Consider the following 18,814-nt stretch of genomic DNA (forward strand, 5'->3'; position numbering starts at 1 on the left):
ATTCAGCAGAAAGCTCTGTGTTCCAAAAAGAAAATAATTTCCTCTGTAGTATTCAGCAGCTAATAAGTACTGGAGGGATTAAGATTTTTTTTTAATAGAAGTAATTTACAAATCTGTTTCTGGCACCAGTTGACATTTAAAGGGACATTTAAACCATCCCTGGTGGTCCAGCGGGGTGGATCGCCCCCCTGAAGCGTGATCGCGGGGGCTAATCCACTGCTGAGGTAGCCGGAGGGCTTACCTCTCCTTCTGTCCAGGTCCCGGCTGAACCAGGCTTTATCAATAGAGCGCAGAGCACACAGATCAATGTGGTTCTATGTGTATGAAGCTGGAATTCCACTTAGTTTTTTTTGGGGGGAAAAACGCCAAGAAAAAGATTTTTTCATCCAAAAAACGCTGCTGCCAGATGTTAGCTGTAAATCAATGAGAAATCGCTAAATTCTTTTTCCACTTTGCATTTTTCAATTTGGTGTTTTTTAACTCCTTAAGGACTCAGGGCATACCTGTACGTCCTGAGTCTGCTCCAGTTTTATAATGCAGGGCCATGCGGGTCGGGACCCGTGGCTAATAGCGCGCAGCACTGATTGTGGTGCAGCGCGCTATTAACCCTTTGGACGCGGCGTTCAAAGTTGAACGCTGTGTCTAAGGTGAAAGTAAAATGTTGCTGGCTGGCTCAGGGGGTTGTTCGGGATCGCTGCGGCGAAATCTTGGCATCCCGAACAGCTATAAGACACGAGGGGGGTCTCCTACCTTGTGTCCTGGTGTCCGATAGCCAAATGACTGCTCAGTGCCTGAGATCCAGGCATGAGCAGTCAAGCAGCAGAATCATTGATCAATGGTTTCCTATGAAAAACCATTGAACAATATCAGGGTATGCAGTTTTACAGCCACTAGAGGGGGCTATAACACTGCAAAAAAAAATAAAAAAAAAGTGAATAAAGATAATTTAACCCCTTCCCTAATAAAAGTTTTGAATCACCCCCCTTTTCCCATTGGAAAAAATAACTGTGTAAATAAAAATAAACATGTGGTATCGCCGCGTGCGGAAATGTCCAGATTATAAAAATATATCATTAATTAAACCACACGGGCAATGGCGTATGTGCAAAAAAATTCCAAAGTCCAAAATGGCGTATTTTATGAAAAAAAGAATAAAAAAAAGCGATCAAAAAGTCCGAACAATACAAAAAACTTCAGATCACGGCACACCGCCCCATACGCAGTAAAATAAAAAAGTTATAGTGGCCAGAAGATGACAATTTTAAACGTATAAATTTTCCTGCATGTAGTTATGATTTTTTCCAGAAGTATGACAAAATCAAACCTATATAAGTAGGGTATCATTTTAACCGTATGGACCTACAGAATAAAGAGAAGGTGTCATTTTTACTGAAAATTGTACTGCGTAGAAACGGAAGCCCCCAAAATTACAAAATTGTGTTTTTTCTTCAATTTTGTCACACAATGTTTTTTTTTTTTTTTTTACTTTTTTTCCGTTTTGCTGTAGATTTTTGGGTAAAATGACTGATGTCATTACAAAGAAAAATTGGTGGCGCAAAAAATAAGCCATCATATAGATTTTTAGGTGCAAAATTGAAAGGGTTATGATTTTTTAAAGGTAAGGAGGAAAAAAACGAAAATGCAAAAATGGAAAAATGCTGAGTCCTTAAGGGTTTAAATCCTTTTGCCGTTTTTTCACTCTTTTTCAGCTCCTTGGTGGTTTTGCAAAATCGCAGCATGTTGAGCCTATGGCAATATTTTTCCCCTGAGATTGTGGCGTTTTTCTCCCATAGCAGTCTATGGGAGTAAAAAAAACACCATGTGGGTTTTAACTTTGGCGTTTTTGCAGGCGGTTTTTATTATTTTTTTGACTTAACGATCCAAAAAAGTGATGGTGATACCCTTTTTAATAACATTTTGTTAAAAATTATAAAAAATTATAAAAAAGATACAGTAGTGATAGAAAAAATAGTATTTAACGAAATTTATCTTTTTTTATAACAAAATTATAAATTTTTAAACAGGGATCAATTTATGTGTGCGGGCATGGCACTAAAAATGTAGCCGACAATAATAAAAATGTGTGTGTAAAATAAAAGGTGTGTGTAAATTTTATAATATGAATCTATGGTCACCTATTCATATTTCCAGCAGAGAGCTGTGATTGGCCAGATGGTTCCAGCCAATCACAACTCTCTGTGGGAAATATGAATAGGTGTATATATACATCAGTGCAGGGGACCATAGAAGAGCAGCCGGCAACATCTATACATTATACAGAAGGATCACAGCAGGTTAAGGAGTAACATCCTCTGTTATCTTTACTTAACTGCAGGTACTACAGCTACCACCATGGAGCACACTCTTGCTGGGAGCTGTAGCACCTGCATTAATAGACAATCACAACAGGTGTCAGAAATTACACTCGCTGCGATCTGTCTATTAATGCAGGTACTACAGCTCCCAGCTTGGAGAAGAGTGTGCTCCATGTTGGGAGTAGTAGTACCTGCAGTTAAGGAAAAATCACAGCGGGTATCACTACTGACACCCAATGCGATCATCCTATCTATTGCAGAGATGCGGAGCGGCTTTCTCCTGCACGCCACATCTCTGCACTATACTCCGGCAAGTGATGTGAATAGAACATCACTGATTTATTTTTCCCTCAGAGCTGTGATTGGCCGCAACCATCCGGCCAATCCCCACTCTGGGCGGAAAATATGAATGAGTAATGTTCTATTCCCATCGCTGGCTGGCCGGAGTATAGTGCAGGTACTCCGTACCTCTGCTATATTATGGACGATCGCATCAGGTGTCAGATTGACATACAGGTACTACTACTCCCATCATGGAACAGTCTGTTCCATGCTGGGAGTAGTAGTACTAACTAAAAAAATGTACAAAATAGAGAAGAAAAAAAAAAGTTAAACACACACACTTTATTAACATTTATTGAAATTTCGTTTATAAAACATTTTGTTAAATACATTTTTTTCCATGCCTACTGCATTTTTTTTTTTTTTTTTGGTACCCAACAAATAAAAAAAAAGTGCCAAAGGGGCCTGAAATGCAATTTCCACTCAAATGCAAAGACGCCAGGAATGCAGGAAATAGCACTGACGTTTTTTCTGACTTTTTTTTCAGTGAAAAAAATGCTAGAAAAAAAAAACAAGTGGAATCCTAGCCTGAGGAATCTGATTCTCAAAAAATAAATAAATAAATGGAATAAAAAGAAAAAAATGGAAAAAACACCCCTTAACCCCTCCCATATTAAAAGTTTAAATCTCCCCCCTTTTCCCAAATTCCATATAAAAAATATGTATCCATAATAAAAATAAACATATGTGGTATCGGCGTGTGCGTAAATGTCTGAACTATAAAAATATAATGTTAATTAAACTGCATGGTCAATGGCGTACACATAAAAAAAATTGCATATTTTTGGTAACTTTGTATACCCTAAAATTTTTTATAAAAAGCGATCAAAAGTCTTGCGAAAACAAAAATGGTACCGATAAAAACTTCACGACGCAAACATTGAGCCCTCATGCATACTTGTATTTGGAAAAATAAAAAAAGTTATAGGATCGGAAGATGCCAGTTTTACACATACTAATTTTGGTACATGTAGTTATAATTATTTTTTTTTTTAAATAGTAAAATAAAAAACAGGTTGGTTACAGCTCACCATTAGTAATCTGTTCTTGCATGGAGATCTTTATCAGGATCACACAGTCGCTCTGTGGAATACAAACGTGGAAAGAGAATCTCCAAATCGGAGAAGTCCAGCACTCAAGGATAACATGAACATTAAAACGTATCCATTTTTATTGAAACTTCTTAAAATGTCCGATGGACTCACACAAAATAGTTAAAACCAACGCGTTTCGCTGTAGTCTTTATCAAGGCTTATTTATAGATATGGCCTTAGACACGATATATATATATAGAAGTTATCAGGTCAGTTTGGTCCGCCCCTCTCTCCCACTACACCACCTGTGTAATTAGCTGCTCCTGGATTCCACTGTGAAATGAACCCATAATGTGACTTACACATTACAAAATACCGGATATAAGGTTCAAAATAATTAAATCTGGAGCATATATAGATATAAATATAAAAAATAATTTACTTATCCATGAATCATGCATTTTTCTATATTTATATCTATATACTGCAGATTTAATTATTTTGTACCATATTTCTGGTATTTTGTAATGTGTAAGTTACATCATGGGTTAATTATACAGTGGAATCCAGGAGCAGCTTAGTACACAGGTGGGGTAGTTGGAGAGAGGGGCGGACCACACTAGGGATCGACCGATTATTGGTTTGGCCGATATGATCGGCCAATAATCACGATTTTGGACATTATCGGTATTGGCAATTAGCTAGCCGATAATTACCTAGCCGATAATGCCCCACCCTCCGCCCAGAGACGACCGTCGCCGCCGCTGCCCCATTGCCTCCCCCCATCCTCTGCCCACATACCACCGCCGCTGCCCCATTGCCTCCCCCCATCCTCTGGCCACATGCCGCTGCCCCATCGCCTCCCCCCCCCATCCTCTGCCCACATACCGCCGCCCCCCCATCCTCTGCCCACATACCGCCGCCGCACCATCGCCTCCCCCCATCCCCGATGTTATAATTACCTGTTCCCGGGGTCTGCGATCCTCCTGGCTCCTGCACTGTTGCTGTGCACTGCGCAATGACGAGTGACGTCCCCAACGCGACGTCACCGTCAGTGCGCACAGTGACAGCGCAGGTCTCTGGCACCGCAAAAGCAGATGCAATTCATTGAGTTAAAGCGCCGCTTTAAATCATTGATCCTCAATGGCTTCTGCCCTCCGGGGGGGGGGGGGGGGGGGGGGGTTGAAATTGCCGATCGGCCTGAAAGGTGATAGATTATCGGTATCGGCCCTAAAAAAAACGATATCGGTCGATCCCTAGACCACACTGACCGGATAACTTCCATATATATCGTGTCTAAGGACATATCTATAAGCCTTGATAAAGACTACAGCGAAACACGTTGGTTGTAACTATTTTGTGTGACTCTTTTAAGAAGTTTCAATAAAACTGGATACGTTTTAATATTCATGTTATCCTTGAAGTGCTGGACTTCTCTGATTTGGAGTTTCTCTTTCCACAAAATAAAATAAAACCTTTTTATAAATTGGGTATCGCTGTAACCGTATGGACCTACAGAATAAAGATATGGTGTCATTTTTACCAAAAAGTGCACTGCATAGAATCAGAAGCACCCAAAAGTTACAAAATGGCATTTTTTTTTCAATTTTCCACCTCAAATATATTTTTTTCTGGTTTCGCTGTAAATTTAGTGGTGAAATGATTGATGTCATTATAATGTACAATTGGTGGTGCAAAAAAAGCCCTCATAGGGGTCTGTATGTGCAAAATTGAAAGTGTTATGATTTTTAGAAGGTGATGAGGAAAAAACGAAAGTGTCCTTAAGGGGTTAACTCATGGATTGCATTGTGTCTCAGAGCTCTTTTGATCACTGAAAACAATCTTGGGCACCTGTAATAATTAGATTGCCAGGTGAGTTCAATTTAAGGAAAAACTACAAAAGGTGGGTGTTCCACATTTATTAAGCAGAGCACCATTTTCAAGCAATATGGAAAAGGATCTCTCTGTTGCCGAAAAGAGTGAAACAGTTCAATGCCTTGGACGAGGTATGAAAACATTAGATATTTGACGAAAACTTAAGCGTGATCATCGCACTATTAAGAGATTTGTGGCTGATTCAGAGCACAGATGGGTTTGTGCAGATAAAGGCACATTGAGGAAGATTTCTGCCAGATCCGTGCATCGGATCAAGAGAGCAGCTGCTAAAATACCATTACATAGCAGCAAACAGATATTTAAAGCTGCTGGTACCTCTGGAGTCCCATGGACATCAAGGTGTAGTGTCCTCCAGAGTCTTGCAACTGTGCATAAGCCTTCTATTCGGCTACCACTAACCAATGCTCACAAGCAGAAACGGATACATTGGGCAGAAAAATACATGAAGATAGTGGTGGGCGTTATACCGGTTCATACTGAATACCGAATTTTTTTTCCTGCACGATATGAATTTTTCCTATACCGCAGTACCGATTGGGCCCCTCCCCCCCCCTCGAATTAATGATTTATCAGCCACAGCACGCTGTCTCCACATCGGGCAACTAATCATATGTGAACATATGTTCTGCTTCTCTTCCCCCCCCCCCCAAATAATTATCAGCCGCTGTGCTGTACTGTACTATCCTGTGCCCGAACTTCAGAAATAAACAAAATAAACTTTCTCACCTTCCTATGGTCCCTCAACTGCTCTTGCTGCTTCTTGGGGATGGGAACGTCACAGAGCCGGCCGGCTTCTTACATGACAGTGGCTCAGCCTATCACCGGCCGAGGCGGGACATCGCTGCGGCCGGTGATAGGCTGATGGCTCTGTGACGTTCCCATCCCCAGGAACCAGCATGAGGCTGGCATTGCTGGACCGGTAACGGGGGAACGTAGGAAGGTGAGTTAAAGTTTTTGTTTATTTTTGCAGCCCGGGCACAGGATAGTACAGTACAGTGCACTGGCTATTAATTATCCGCCATAATTTACAAAATACTGTGATACACATTTTTGGTCATATCGCCCAGCTCTACATGAAGACTAATTATCAAACAGTCCTGTTCACTGATGAGTGCCGTGCAACCCTGGATGGTCCAGATGGTTGGTGAGCGGCGACCCTGTTTCAACAAGGCTGCGACGTCAGCAAGGGGGTGGTGGAGTCATATTTTGGTCTGGAATCATGGGAAGAGAGCTGGTCTGCTCCTTTATTGTCCCCAAAGTTGTAAAGATGACCTCTGCAAAGTATGTGGAGTTTCTGACTGACCAATTCCTTTCCTGGGACAGAAGGAAGAACTATGCTTTCCATAATAAAATCATCTTCATGTCTGACAATGCATCATCTCATGCTGTAAAGAATACCTCTGCATCAGTGGCTGCTATGGGGATAAAAGGAGAGAAAGTCATTGTGTGGCCTCCATCCTCTCCTGACCTCAATCCTATTGAGAACCTTTGGAGCATCCTCAAGAAATCTAGAGGGTGGGAGGCAGTTTACATCCAAACAGCAGCTCTAAGAGGCTATTCTGACATCTTGCAAACAAATTCAAGCAGAAACTTTCCAAAAACTCAAAAGTTTAATGGATGCAAGACTTGTGAAGCTGCTATCAAATAAGGGGTCCTATGTTAAAATGGCCGGAGGAAGCACGGTGGTCCGTGCGAAACGGAGTCTGTTGCCAGTTTGTCCCCCCACTGCACGTCCTATCCCCCAAGTTTGTGAGTATCTGTCTATGCCTTGCTTACGCAAATAAAGAAGAAGAAAAATGTGGTGAGTCTGCCGGTCTGATTCGTTGTTTTTATTCTATCATAATATATATATTATCCTCTTTTTTTTTTTTTTTTTTTTCATGCGGAACATCCGCGCCAATTCTGCTCCAATTCCGTGTGGAAATGATTCTGACTGAAAAAAAATTAACATTGATCTCTATGGGAGTAAGACGCTGATTCCGCCCGAAATAAAGAACATGTACTTTCTTCAAGCGGAACAGACTTCCTTGTCAGAATTCTGCTTGAGGAAATTCCTCAGTGTGAACTGAGGGGCAGAAATTCTGTACAACTCTATGGGGTTTTCACTGCTGAATGATTTGGAGAGGAAAAAGCGAGCAGAATTACTCGTGGAAATTCCTCTCCAATTCCTCAGTGTGAACATACCCTAACTTTTATTTCTCTAGATAAAGCCTGTTAAGTATTTTAGATATGTTTTATACCTCTTATTATCACAGAAAAAGAAATGGGCTTAGCTGTAATCATTGAATCTGGTGCCAAGTGTGTCAATTGTATACCAGATTGAGAAAACAAGAGAAAGTAAACACACAAAAATTCTTTATTAGAAATACATAGGCTAGACACACATTTAAAAAACACTTAAAATGGTTCCACATGAACCAGAACCACAAACTGGGGCCCTTAAAGCCCTCCCAGGGTGCCTGCCCTCTTAATATAAAAAAAAAACCTGACTGAAATCACAATATATACACAGAATTAAAGGAGTAGTCTATTGAAAAGTATCTGCAGTCCGTTGTGCCTGGGCAGGAAAAAATAAAGAAAACAAACTTTAAAGGGGTATTCCGCCCCTAGACATCTTATCCCCTATCCAAAGGATAGGGGATAAGATGTTAGATCGCCGCGGTCCCGCTGCTGGGGACCCCTGGGATCCCCGCTGCGGCACCGCGCTATCATTACAGCACAGAGCGAGTTTGCTCTGTGCGTAATGACGGGCGATACGGGGGACGGAGCAGCGTGACTTCATGGCGCCGCCCCTCGTGACATCACGGCATGTCCCCTTAATGCAAGTCTATGGGAGGGGGCATGACGACCGCCACGCCCCCTCCCATAGACTTGTATTGAAAGGGGCGGGCCGAGACATCACGAGGGGCAGAGCCGTGACGTAACGATGCTCCGGCCACTGTACCGCCCATCATTACGTGCAGAGCGAACTCGCTCTGTGCTGTAATGATAGCGCGGTGCCGCAGCAGGGATCCCAGGGGTCCCCAGCAGCGGGACCGCGGCGATCTAACATCTTATCCCCTATCCTTTGGATAGGGGATAAGATGTCTAGGGGCGGGATACCCCTTTAACTCTCCTTCCTCCGTTCCCCCGTAGCGCCACTACAGCTGTTCAGTCCTCCAGTCCGGTCGTCTTTCTTCTTCCGTATGCAAGGATTGTCACACTGCGCTTTGCCTATCACCGGCCGAGGTGGGACATCACTGCGGCCGGTGATTGGCTGAGCGCAGTGTGACGATCCGTGCGGAAGAAGAAAGACGACTGGACCGGAGGACTAAACAGCTGTAGTGGCGCTACGGGGGAACGTGAGTTAAAGTTTTTCTTTTTTCTTTGCAGCCCTGGCACAACGGACTCAAGATACTTTTTAATAGAATACTCCTTTAATACATATGCAAAAGTGCATCATTTCAAATGAATCAGTTCAACATTGCAATATCCTATATATAATGTAACTTAAACTATGGAAGGAGGACTCCCCACTATAATGGAAGGAGGACCAGATCAGAAAGCATAGTTATATACAAATACCAGCCAGGTGCCCCGCTAAACCCCACGTTACATTGCCTGTGGGTACATCCTCAGGGGTGCTTATACCTCTTTTTGACACTTCTATACTTTCACTTTGTTCTCCTCAGTTGGCAGCCTGTGTGTCTGTGACCTGCTAGTGAACGCTTGCGATGTTAACTGCTGCTGTGACCCTGACTGCAGCGCTGCAGATTTCAGCGTCTTCTCTGGATGCTCCATTCCTGTTGTAACGTAAGTAAAATTTGCTGTGGGTTTCATCTGTATTTTTTTTTCTTCCTATTTACTAGGTTTTAGGGGTGATGCATGCACAATACTCCTGATTGTTATTTATTAACTTGCGGGTGAAATGTATCACTATATAACAGCGTTTAAAATTTTTGGGTGTGGCAAAAATGTTATATCAGGCTAGCAAACTGATAGCGATTTGTTGTGTGCGTCCAAGTTCACTACTAAACATTACTGCGTATATAGCTCAAATGAATCACATCATGAGATTAGAATGAGGTGTATATTTATGATATATGGCTGAATCCAAATTTGAATGGATTTAAATAGATACACCTGGATTTGACTTTGGGAAAACTCCAGAGAAACCCATTTGTAGGCCTTAAATGGCTCGCTGCCTCTCTAGAATAAGAAGATAATGTAGACAGGACTGTTAAAGGGGTACTCCACTGCTCAGCGTTTGGAACAAACTGTTCCGAACGCTGGAGCCGGCGCCGGGAGCTCGTGATGTCATAGCCCTGACCCCTCCTGATGTCATGCCCCGCCCCCTCATTGTGAGGATGCGTGACAGCTGAGTACCCCATTAAAGGGAAACTGACAGTTCACATGCAGCATACAGGGTTTGTGTGTGGGTGAACTAAAAAAATTAGAGATAACATACATGATGGGTGCCAGAGCTACAAGAAGTTTAAGGGTCTTTTGCTAATATGTTAATGCCGTTAGCAATGGAGGAGGGAGTCGGCATACAGAACTTCCCTACTTCCGCCCTTACTGCCCACAGTGTGCTCACATGGGGGAAGGGTCTTCCATAAATATTTATTGGATGGGCAGGCATAGGGATCCAGAGGCAGGGATCCAGAGGCAGGGAAGTTCTGTATGATAACTCCCGCCGCCAATGCACAAAGGATGGCATTAACAGATTTGCAATGGACTCTTAAAGGGGTTGTGCTCTGCCCTGCCTTTCGGAGCTCCGCTCACAGCGTCCGGAAGTTCATTACTCCGAACGCTGTGTGCGGGCTTGCGTGTTCGCGGCCGCCGGGCGTGACGTCACGCCCAGCCCCTCGTGACGTCACGCCCAGCCCCTCGTGACGTCTAGCCCGCCCCCTCGTGACGTCTCGCCCGCCCCCTCAACGAAAGTCTATGGGAAGGGGGCTGAACCCCTTTAATACTTCTTGTTTTTCATGAAGCACGGCACCGATTAGAAAGTGTATTGGGTTTAGTGTGGTTGATCCGGCAATCAGTTTCCCTTTAAGTTATGTAAGGCTGTTAGCTAGAACGAATTGTCAGTATATATATTACGTTATTACATTCCCATTGTGACCATAGATACATTACTGCATTATCACTGCTTTTTTTGGTCAATCAAGTTTAATTAAAAAAAAACACACATTAACCCCTTCCAAATTAAAACGTTACCCCCTTTTACCCATTTTCCATATAAAAATAACATGTAAACTTAATAAAAAAAAACTTATATGGTAATTGCGTGTGTGTAATTGTCTGAACTATTAAAATATAACATTATATATCCTGTACGGTTGATTGCGTGAAAAAAATAAAATACCAAACCGCAGAACAGCCCAGTATACGGAAAAATAAAAATGTTATAGGGGTCAGAAAAGGCAATAAAAAAAAATAAAAAAGTTATAAACATTTTAGATTTTTATTTTTTTAAATTAGTAAAACAGGATGGAAACTAAACACATTTGGTATTGCTATTATGGGGCCGGCCTAAAGTATCAAATTAACATGTAGGTTTGACCACAAGGTGAATGGCATAAATAAGAAAAACCCCAAAGGCCCAGCAATGGCGCATGCATCCTCCTCCATCAGCTGCTGCTAGCGCATGTATACAGCAGGAAATTGTACCCTGCCAAACTGCAAAAATTGTTCAGGAACGGTTTGAGGAACATGAGAGTTCAAGGTGCTGACTTCACCTCCAAATTCCTATATGTCCTGTAAATTCACAATTTACAGGACATAAAGGATCTGGTGCTAACAGTTAATGTTCTTAGATTGGGTTATCTGTCCCATACCTGTAATAGAAAGGTGACTGTGCATGTTATGGTACCATTCGATATGCTTTGTTTTTAAAACAAGGGGACCTGCTCCATGACTACACCTACGTGATAGGTTTTTTTTCAAGGTGAAATATTCATATATTTAAAATTGCTCCGAGTGGGTTAAAAAAAAAAATACAAATGTACTCACCTGCTTCTGATCCCCTGCCAATGTCATTCCAATTATGCCAGTCCCCACTGCTAAGAGCTTCTTCTTGCTTATTGACACATAGGAAACACTCGAGCAGGAAGCATTTATCAGTGGGAACTTGTACTGTTGGAATATCCCAGCAGGTGAACACATTTTGTTTTAATCCCACACTGAGCACATCCCACAACATACACAACAAATAATTTTCTATACAGTTCACATTTCCATTAAGCTCTGCTAAAGGAAGCACAGTTGATCAACCCGTTGAAAGGATGACTTTACAGGCACCATTTAAGTCAATAGAGTCTGTAGGAACCTGGCGGTGTATAATGTGCAAAGGGTCCATTTGGCTCCATTGTTTGTTTGGCATTTAACGGGTCAGAGCATGACGGTGGTGTGCACGTAGCCTTACATATTGTTATGGTTTTTAAAATAAAGCTTATTTAAAGCCACAAGGTGGCAGTCAAAGCATTTATTTTTCTTGTATTCGTCTGCTGAATATATCAATCCATCTACAGTAAAATGATTTTAATCCATTGTCCATGGAACATGACAGATGCTGGATAATTAAATATTCTGGAACATTAAATGAATTTCATTAATGTATAAGGATAGAAAGCCAAAAATCATATACAAAATCCATTATTATGATCTCTGATCCTTTTCATACAAAAAATTGACAACTTTTAATTTTAATATAAAATCATTGCAATTTGATCTTGTAATGATGTTAACTATATTAAAACATTTGCATTATTATTTATCAAAATAAGGTAAAACAAATATTATGTTAAAATACTTTGTGAATATTTCAATGGATATCAATTATCCTTGTGATTCTTAAATAAAGCATTGTTGAGTTTGGGCTATGGATTACAGAAAACAAATGACCAAAACATAAATCCTGAAAGCCCAAATGAAAACTAACCTAGCTGGGATCAGCAGTATAACTATTTATTATCCATTTCGGTGTGGACTCCACAAGACTTCTGAAGGTGTCCTTAGTATCTAGCACCAAGGTCATAGCAGCAGATCCTTTAAAGGGAAACTGTCAGCTTGCTCCCCCGCACTAACCAGCCATACTCAGTTTGATGCTTACTTTGCCCGGATCCGCCCCCGGCCGTTTGGCCGATATGTTAGTTTTTCCTTATATGCTAATGAAGTGCTAACTGGCACAGGTGGGGTAACTGGCACTCTGATGTCACCGTGAGGTATGCTTCAATTGGCGCGGTGGCTGATGTGTGGGAGGGAAGTGACCTCCCACTTACAAATAAGGTATTATGGGATTTGTAGTTTAACAGAGGGATTACCAACAGCAAATAGCCAGCTCACAAAAAGAGATCCTTAGCTTTATGGTAATCTCACAACATAGACTTTATATAGGGGGAAAAAAGGGACATATACCGACGCACCCTGTGCCTTTTTATGTCTTGTTTACAAGAGTGTGTATGTGTGCAAAGAAACTGCTCACCTTTTTGTGTTGCGCTCCGAGCACAACACCGAAAATTGTCTGGGGCGGGGGGGGGGGTTGTGGCCTTGGTGTTTTCCGTGTCCGTCCATACCAGGAATCCTGGGACGGTCGTAGAACTTGAGAGGACCACAACCTGCGGCGGTGTGGGGAGAAAAATGGACACTTCTCTGGTGTATGCTGGATGTGGCTCTATAGTAAAGATTTCAGACTTTAGAGTAGTAGAAGTAAAACAGTGTTTTATTTATACAAACTGGGGTGACATGTTTCGAGGGGACGGCACCCCTCTTCCCCAGGTCATGGGGGGGGGAACACATAACATGGCTTCCTTTTATACATGCAAACTGGAGATAGAGCCTGCAGGGCCCGGGGGCAGGACCAGGTGACGTAATCACTGACCCGAGTGGAGGCCCATAAAAATGTACACGTGTTGCTGAAAAGTCCATTTGTATTAAAAACGGTCAACAATCATATGCGTTGCAGTCCTAGTTAACATACAATGGAGTTATAACATTTCTGATGTTATTTCTATAGTTTTTAAAGTTATTTATGTTTGTTGCAGGATTGCCCCCTGGATCGCACTGGGCGGCTGTGCTCCGGCGACATTAGGCAGCGGTGATCAGCTGTGCTCCGGCGTCACTCGGCAGTTATCTGCCCTGGCTTATAGGGGAATATGGACAACAGTGTTCTACAACTTAGAATTTTTTGTTTTTACAGTGATGACAGCCAATTGTGTAAACGTGAAGCCGTTCTCTATTCAGTCAGTACTTCAACAGTTCCTGAAAGAGTAACCGAAACAGTGGAAATAAATAACCCAAATATATTCTGTATTCAATCAACAAATTGTGAGTATTGCTAAAAATTTCTCAGAAATTTTAGTTGTGAAAGATCCGTTTTCAGTAGCATCTGACATCTCAGAATTTGGGAGCAAGTAGCAACATATTGATTCTGTTATCCTAGTTAAACACAGTGATATGTATTTAAACAACAACAAAAAAATAACAAAAACATCAAAACAGAAAAAGACAAAGGTTTTACTACATTAGGTAAGGTCCATTATTGTACATTCACAGCCCCAACGGCTACTGGTTGAGGGCCCCCTCACTGGACATATACACAGTGGACCCCCTGCTGTTACACCCAGCTGTGCTTCTGTATAAAGATTGCTAGGATGACACTTATTAAACCTTAAATAAAATATGCAGTATAACAAAACTTATCCCCTATCTGTAGGATAGGGGATAAGTGTCAGATCGCAGGGGGTCCGACCCTGTGATCTCCCGTATGGCACCCGCCTCTCCTCATGAATGGAGGATTGTCGACAGCCACTCGAAGCTGTAGCTGACATGCTCCTTCCATGAATCTCTTTTGGTGAGCTGGAGATACAGTGTTCAGGTATCTCTGGTTCTCCCATAGAGATGTATGGAGGGGGCATGCTTTGTGCTGTGACACATTTCATTCATGCAGAGAGCCCGGGGCACCAGGCAGGAGATCGCTTGTAATATTAATTTTTTACCTTAGCTTCCTAACTGATGCATTCACCTTTTGCCATATGTTCCCAGATGTGAGGACTTCCAAGGGGCGGTGGGGGGTATCGGCGCTGGCCAAGATCGGACACCTCCGGTGAGCAGATGCCTGATGAAGCCGCCTAAGTGCGGTGAAACGCGTTGCATTTGAATAAAAAATCTTTTACTCACCGGACGTGTCCGATCTTGGCCAGCGCCGATACCCCCCACCGCCCTTGGAAGTCCTCACCTGTTGAATACTGCCCAGGTCGGGGAGGCTGCAGACCAGATATACTCTCTCATCCACGCAGACCATTGTTGTGTGTGAGTTCACGCAACCGCCTTTGGTAAGGGTTTTTATCACTTTAAATTGGACCCTGGAGTGGCGGTTTTACGCTATGGAGCGCTCTTCTTTCTTGTTTTAGATATGTACACAGAGACTTGTCAAAAGACCTGAGAAGCATTAGGATTAAAGGGGTTATTTAGGAATAATAAAATAGAGTGCTGAAAAAAACTGAGAGCCGAGGACTGAGAAAAACAGCACCACACCTGTCTTGAGGTTGTGTGTAGTTCCAATTTGCTCCCTTGTTGTCTTTTAGGAAACCCTGCTGTGTTTGGGAACAGCATGGAACCACTTTTATGTTTATGTCTCCTAACACACTAACTGTATATCAAAGTAATGCAGTAGCATTGCATCAATCTATGTAAGCCATCTACTGATGGATTATAATAGGCCCTGGAGGGCCCCCAACAATTTGTAAAAGTAAAATAAAATGTTTTTTTAAATCTATGCTCCTGATCCTGCATGGTCAATGGTCAAATGGCAAAATTGCTGATTTTTGATCACATAACATCCCAGAATAAATGTAATAAAAAGCGATTTAAAAATCCCTAACACAGTTCTGTAGGTGGAAAAATAAACAAAAGTTAGTTATATTTTTTATGTATTATTGTTATTAATATTATAATAATTATAATTATTATAATATTATTTTGTTTATTTTTCAATTTTTTATTTACCATGAAACGAAACATTAATTATCCAACTTTGGTATCATTGGAATTGTGCTGATCCATACAATAAATTTATTTTCAGTTACTGTATTGTGCATTACCATATGTTTTTTAATTTTGCCCTACATATACTTTTTTCTGGCCTTGAAATACATTCTAAAATAAAGTTCACCAATGTCCCACAAAAAATAAGCCCTAATACAACATCAGTCAGTCAGTGGGAAAATAAAAAAGTTATGGGCCTTTAAAGGTGAGGAGGAAGAAAACGTAAGCCACAAATAAAAATTTGAGCGGTCGTGAAGGAAAAAAATAAAAAATTTCAATGATTTGTTTATCTTTGTTGCAAGATGTGTTTTTTGGTGTTTCTAGCCAATTTGTATTGTAGTCTTTTTTGTTTTGTTTTTATTTCTTTTTATATATTTTAATAATTCTTGCTATAGATCAGCCAGCAATGTCCTTCATAACCCCAGATGATCCAACAAAGGCAAATTTTGATAGTCTTCTCAAGGAGTTTGGAGGAATAGACTTTAACAATGAAGATGTACAAAGCACAGTTGGCTCATCTGAAGCGCGCAATGCATCAAAATATGAGGTACCTTTTTGCTCTTATTTTTCAGCTTTCCTGCTCTCTCATCTTTGTTCTCACATTCATATTGTTTGCATTGTGATTGTTTTCAGACCTTTTAATGCAGAGCCTGTCATTGTAATCTCAGTGAAACTTCTCACACAAATAAAATAAAAAGACAGTGCCAAACAGTGGCAAGTGACAGTATGATGGATATAGCCTGGTTTGGATTGTTCAGTGATATTGTGAACAAATGTTCCCAAATCAGAAGGCCAACATTCATCTTAGAAAGGGTGTGTGGTGAAGCATTCATCAATAATAGACAGACTGTCTGTGCTGGGATCCATGAGGGCTCTTCTCTAAAGCTGTGTTGTATCACATGAATTATAAATACTAACACCAATTTTACTGGAATAAGATGCAGTTGGGAAAATAAACTTACAAATATGAATTCACTGATACTGCCCCTTTTTACTGCCTTTTTTTTTCATCTTTCAAATAAGGTAGACCACCAAGATAGCAGGACTATGCATAAACAGAATGGCTACCCCATCCCAAAGAGGATTGTAGAAGATTAAGATATGGGGGCCATGAAGGTCAGGGAGATTTGCTGTGATGTTCCTTGAGCCAATCCAAGACGGTGTATCCCTTGTGGCATGGTGCATTTTCTGTGGAACACACTTCTGCCATAGATTAACCCCTTAACGACAATGGACGTAAATGTACGTCATGGTGCCTTGGTACTTAACGCACCATGACGTACATTTACGCTCTGTCATGCGCAGAAGGTCACGGCTGCTATCAGCAGCCAGGGACCCGACGGTAATGGCGGACATCCGCGATCGCGCCATTAACCCCTCAGATGCCGTGATCAATACAGATCACTGCATCTGCGGCAGTGCGGTACTTAAAATGAATGATCGGATCGCCCACAGCACTGCCACGGGGATCCAATCATCCAGCACGGCAGCCGGAGGTCCCCTCACCTGGCTCTGGCCGTTTCCCGGGGTCTTCTGCTCTGGTCTGTGATCAAGCAGATCAGAGCAGAAGATCACCGATAATACTGATCAGTGCTATGTCCTATGTATAGCACTGAACAGTATTAGCTATAAATAGCTATTATTTCTAGTATGATTGCTATAAATAGTCCCCTATGGGGACTATTAAAGTGTAAAAAAAAATGTAAAGTAAAAAAAAATTGAAAAATCCCCTCCCCCAATAATAAGGGAAAAAGTATGTTTTTCCCATTTTACCCCTGGAAAAAGTGTTTAAAAAAATTAATACACATATTTGGTATTACCGCGTGCATAAAAGTCTGAACTATTAAAATATATTGTTAATTATCCTGTACGGTGAACAGCGTAAATGTAAAATTATTTTTAAAAAGTCCAAAATTGCTGCTTTTTTGTCACATTTCATTCCAAAAAAAATGTATAAAAAGTAAAACCTAGGCAACAGTGGTACTGATAAAAACTACAGATCATGGCGCAAAAAATGAACCCTCATACCGCCCCATAATACGGAAAAATTAGAAAGTTATAGGTGGTCAAAATAGTGCAATTTCAAACATACTAATTTTGTTAAAATGGTTTGAGATTTTTTTTTTAAGCAGTACAATTATAGAAAAGCATATAACATGGGTATCATTTTAATCATATTGACCCACAGAATAAAGAAAACTTAATTTTTACCGTAAAGTGTACAGCATAAAAACAAATCCTTCCAAAATTAGCTAAATTGCGGTTTTCTTTTCAATTTTCCCACATAAATAAGAATTGTTTTGGTTGCGCCGTACATTTTATGGTAAAAGTGATGTAATTACAAAATACAATTGGTGACGCAAAAAACAAGCCCTCATATGGGTCTGTGGATGGAAATATAAAAGTTATGATTTTTAGAAGGGGAGGAGGAAATGCAATTCAAAAATAAAATTGGTCTGGTCCTTAAGGTCAAAATGAGCCTGGTCCTTAAGGGGTTAACTCCTTCAGGATGAAGGGCGTACCTGTACGCCCCTCGCCCGGTCCTGGTGTTTAAAATGGGGTCACGCATCACACCAGGTTGCTCCCGGCTGCTAACGATAGCCGGGACCCTGGGCTAATAGCGTGCGGCACCGATCGTTGTGCCGCGCGCTATTTACCCTTCAGACGCAGCGATCAAAGTTGACCGCCGCGTCTGAAAGTGAAATTAAACGCTTCTCGGCAGCTCAGTTAGGCTGATCGGGAAATCGCGATGTTCCAATCAGCTAGGACGCGAGCGGATACCCCCTTACCTTGCTCCATCACGTCCGATCTGCGCTTCATTGCTCCAAGCCTGAGCTACAGGCTTGGACAATCGTGCCCCTATCTTGCTGATCCATGCAAAGCTATGGCTTTGCAGGGATCAGCATAAGAGATCAGTGTGTGCAGTGTTATAGGTCCCTATGGGAGCTACAACACTGCAAAAAAAAAAAAAAAAAGTTTCAAAAAAAGTTAACAAAGGTTATTTAACCCCTTCCCTAATAAAAGTTTGAATCACCCTTTTCCCATGAAAAAAAAAACTGTGTAAAAAAATAAAATAAACATATATGTGGTATCACCGCGTGCGGAAATGTCCGATTTATAAAAAGATATAATTAAACCGCACGGTCAATGGCGTACGCGCAAAAAAATTCCACAGTCCAAAATAGCGTATTTTTGGTC

The 18,814-nt window shown here is 41.4% G+C and overlaps 1 protein-coding gene across 3 annotated transcripts in view; it reads left to right on the forward strand.

The window, feature by feature from the left end:
- The window catches only part of TCTN1 (tectonic family member 1), an 80,457-nt gene that overhangs the window by 7,258 nt on the left and 54,385 nt on the right, over window positions 1-18,814 (forward strand). For all 3 annotated transcript variants that reach the window (XM_056536073.1, XM_056536064.1, XM_056536054.1), the window contains exons 2-4: window positions 9,259-9,379; window positions 13,770-13,897; window positions 16,012-16,163. In XM_056536073.1, coding sequence (XP_056392048.1) covers window positions 9,259-9,379; window positions 13,770-13,897; window positions 16,012-16,163 — 401 coding nt within the window. The remainder of the gene's footprint in view (window positions 1-9,258; window positions 9,380-13,769; window positions 13,898-16,011; window positions 16,164-18,814) is intronic.

Source organism: Hyla sarda, chromosome 1 (assembly GCF_029499605.1).
Source record: "Hyla sarda isolate aHylSar1 chromosome 1, aHylSar1.hap1, whole genome shotgun sequence".
Taxonomy (NCBI): Eukaryota; Metazoa; Chordata; class Amphibia; order Anura; family Hylidae; genus Hyla; species Hyla sarda.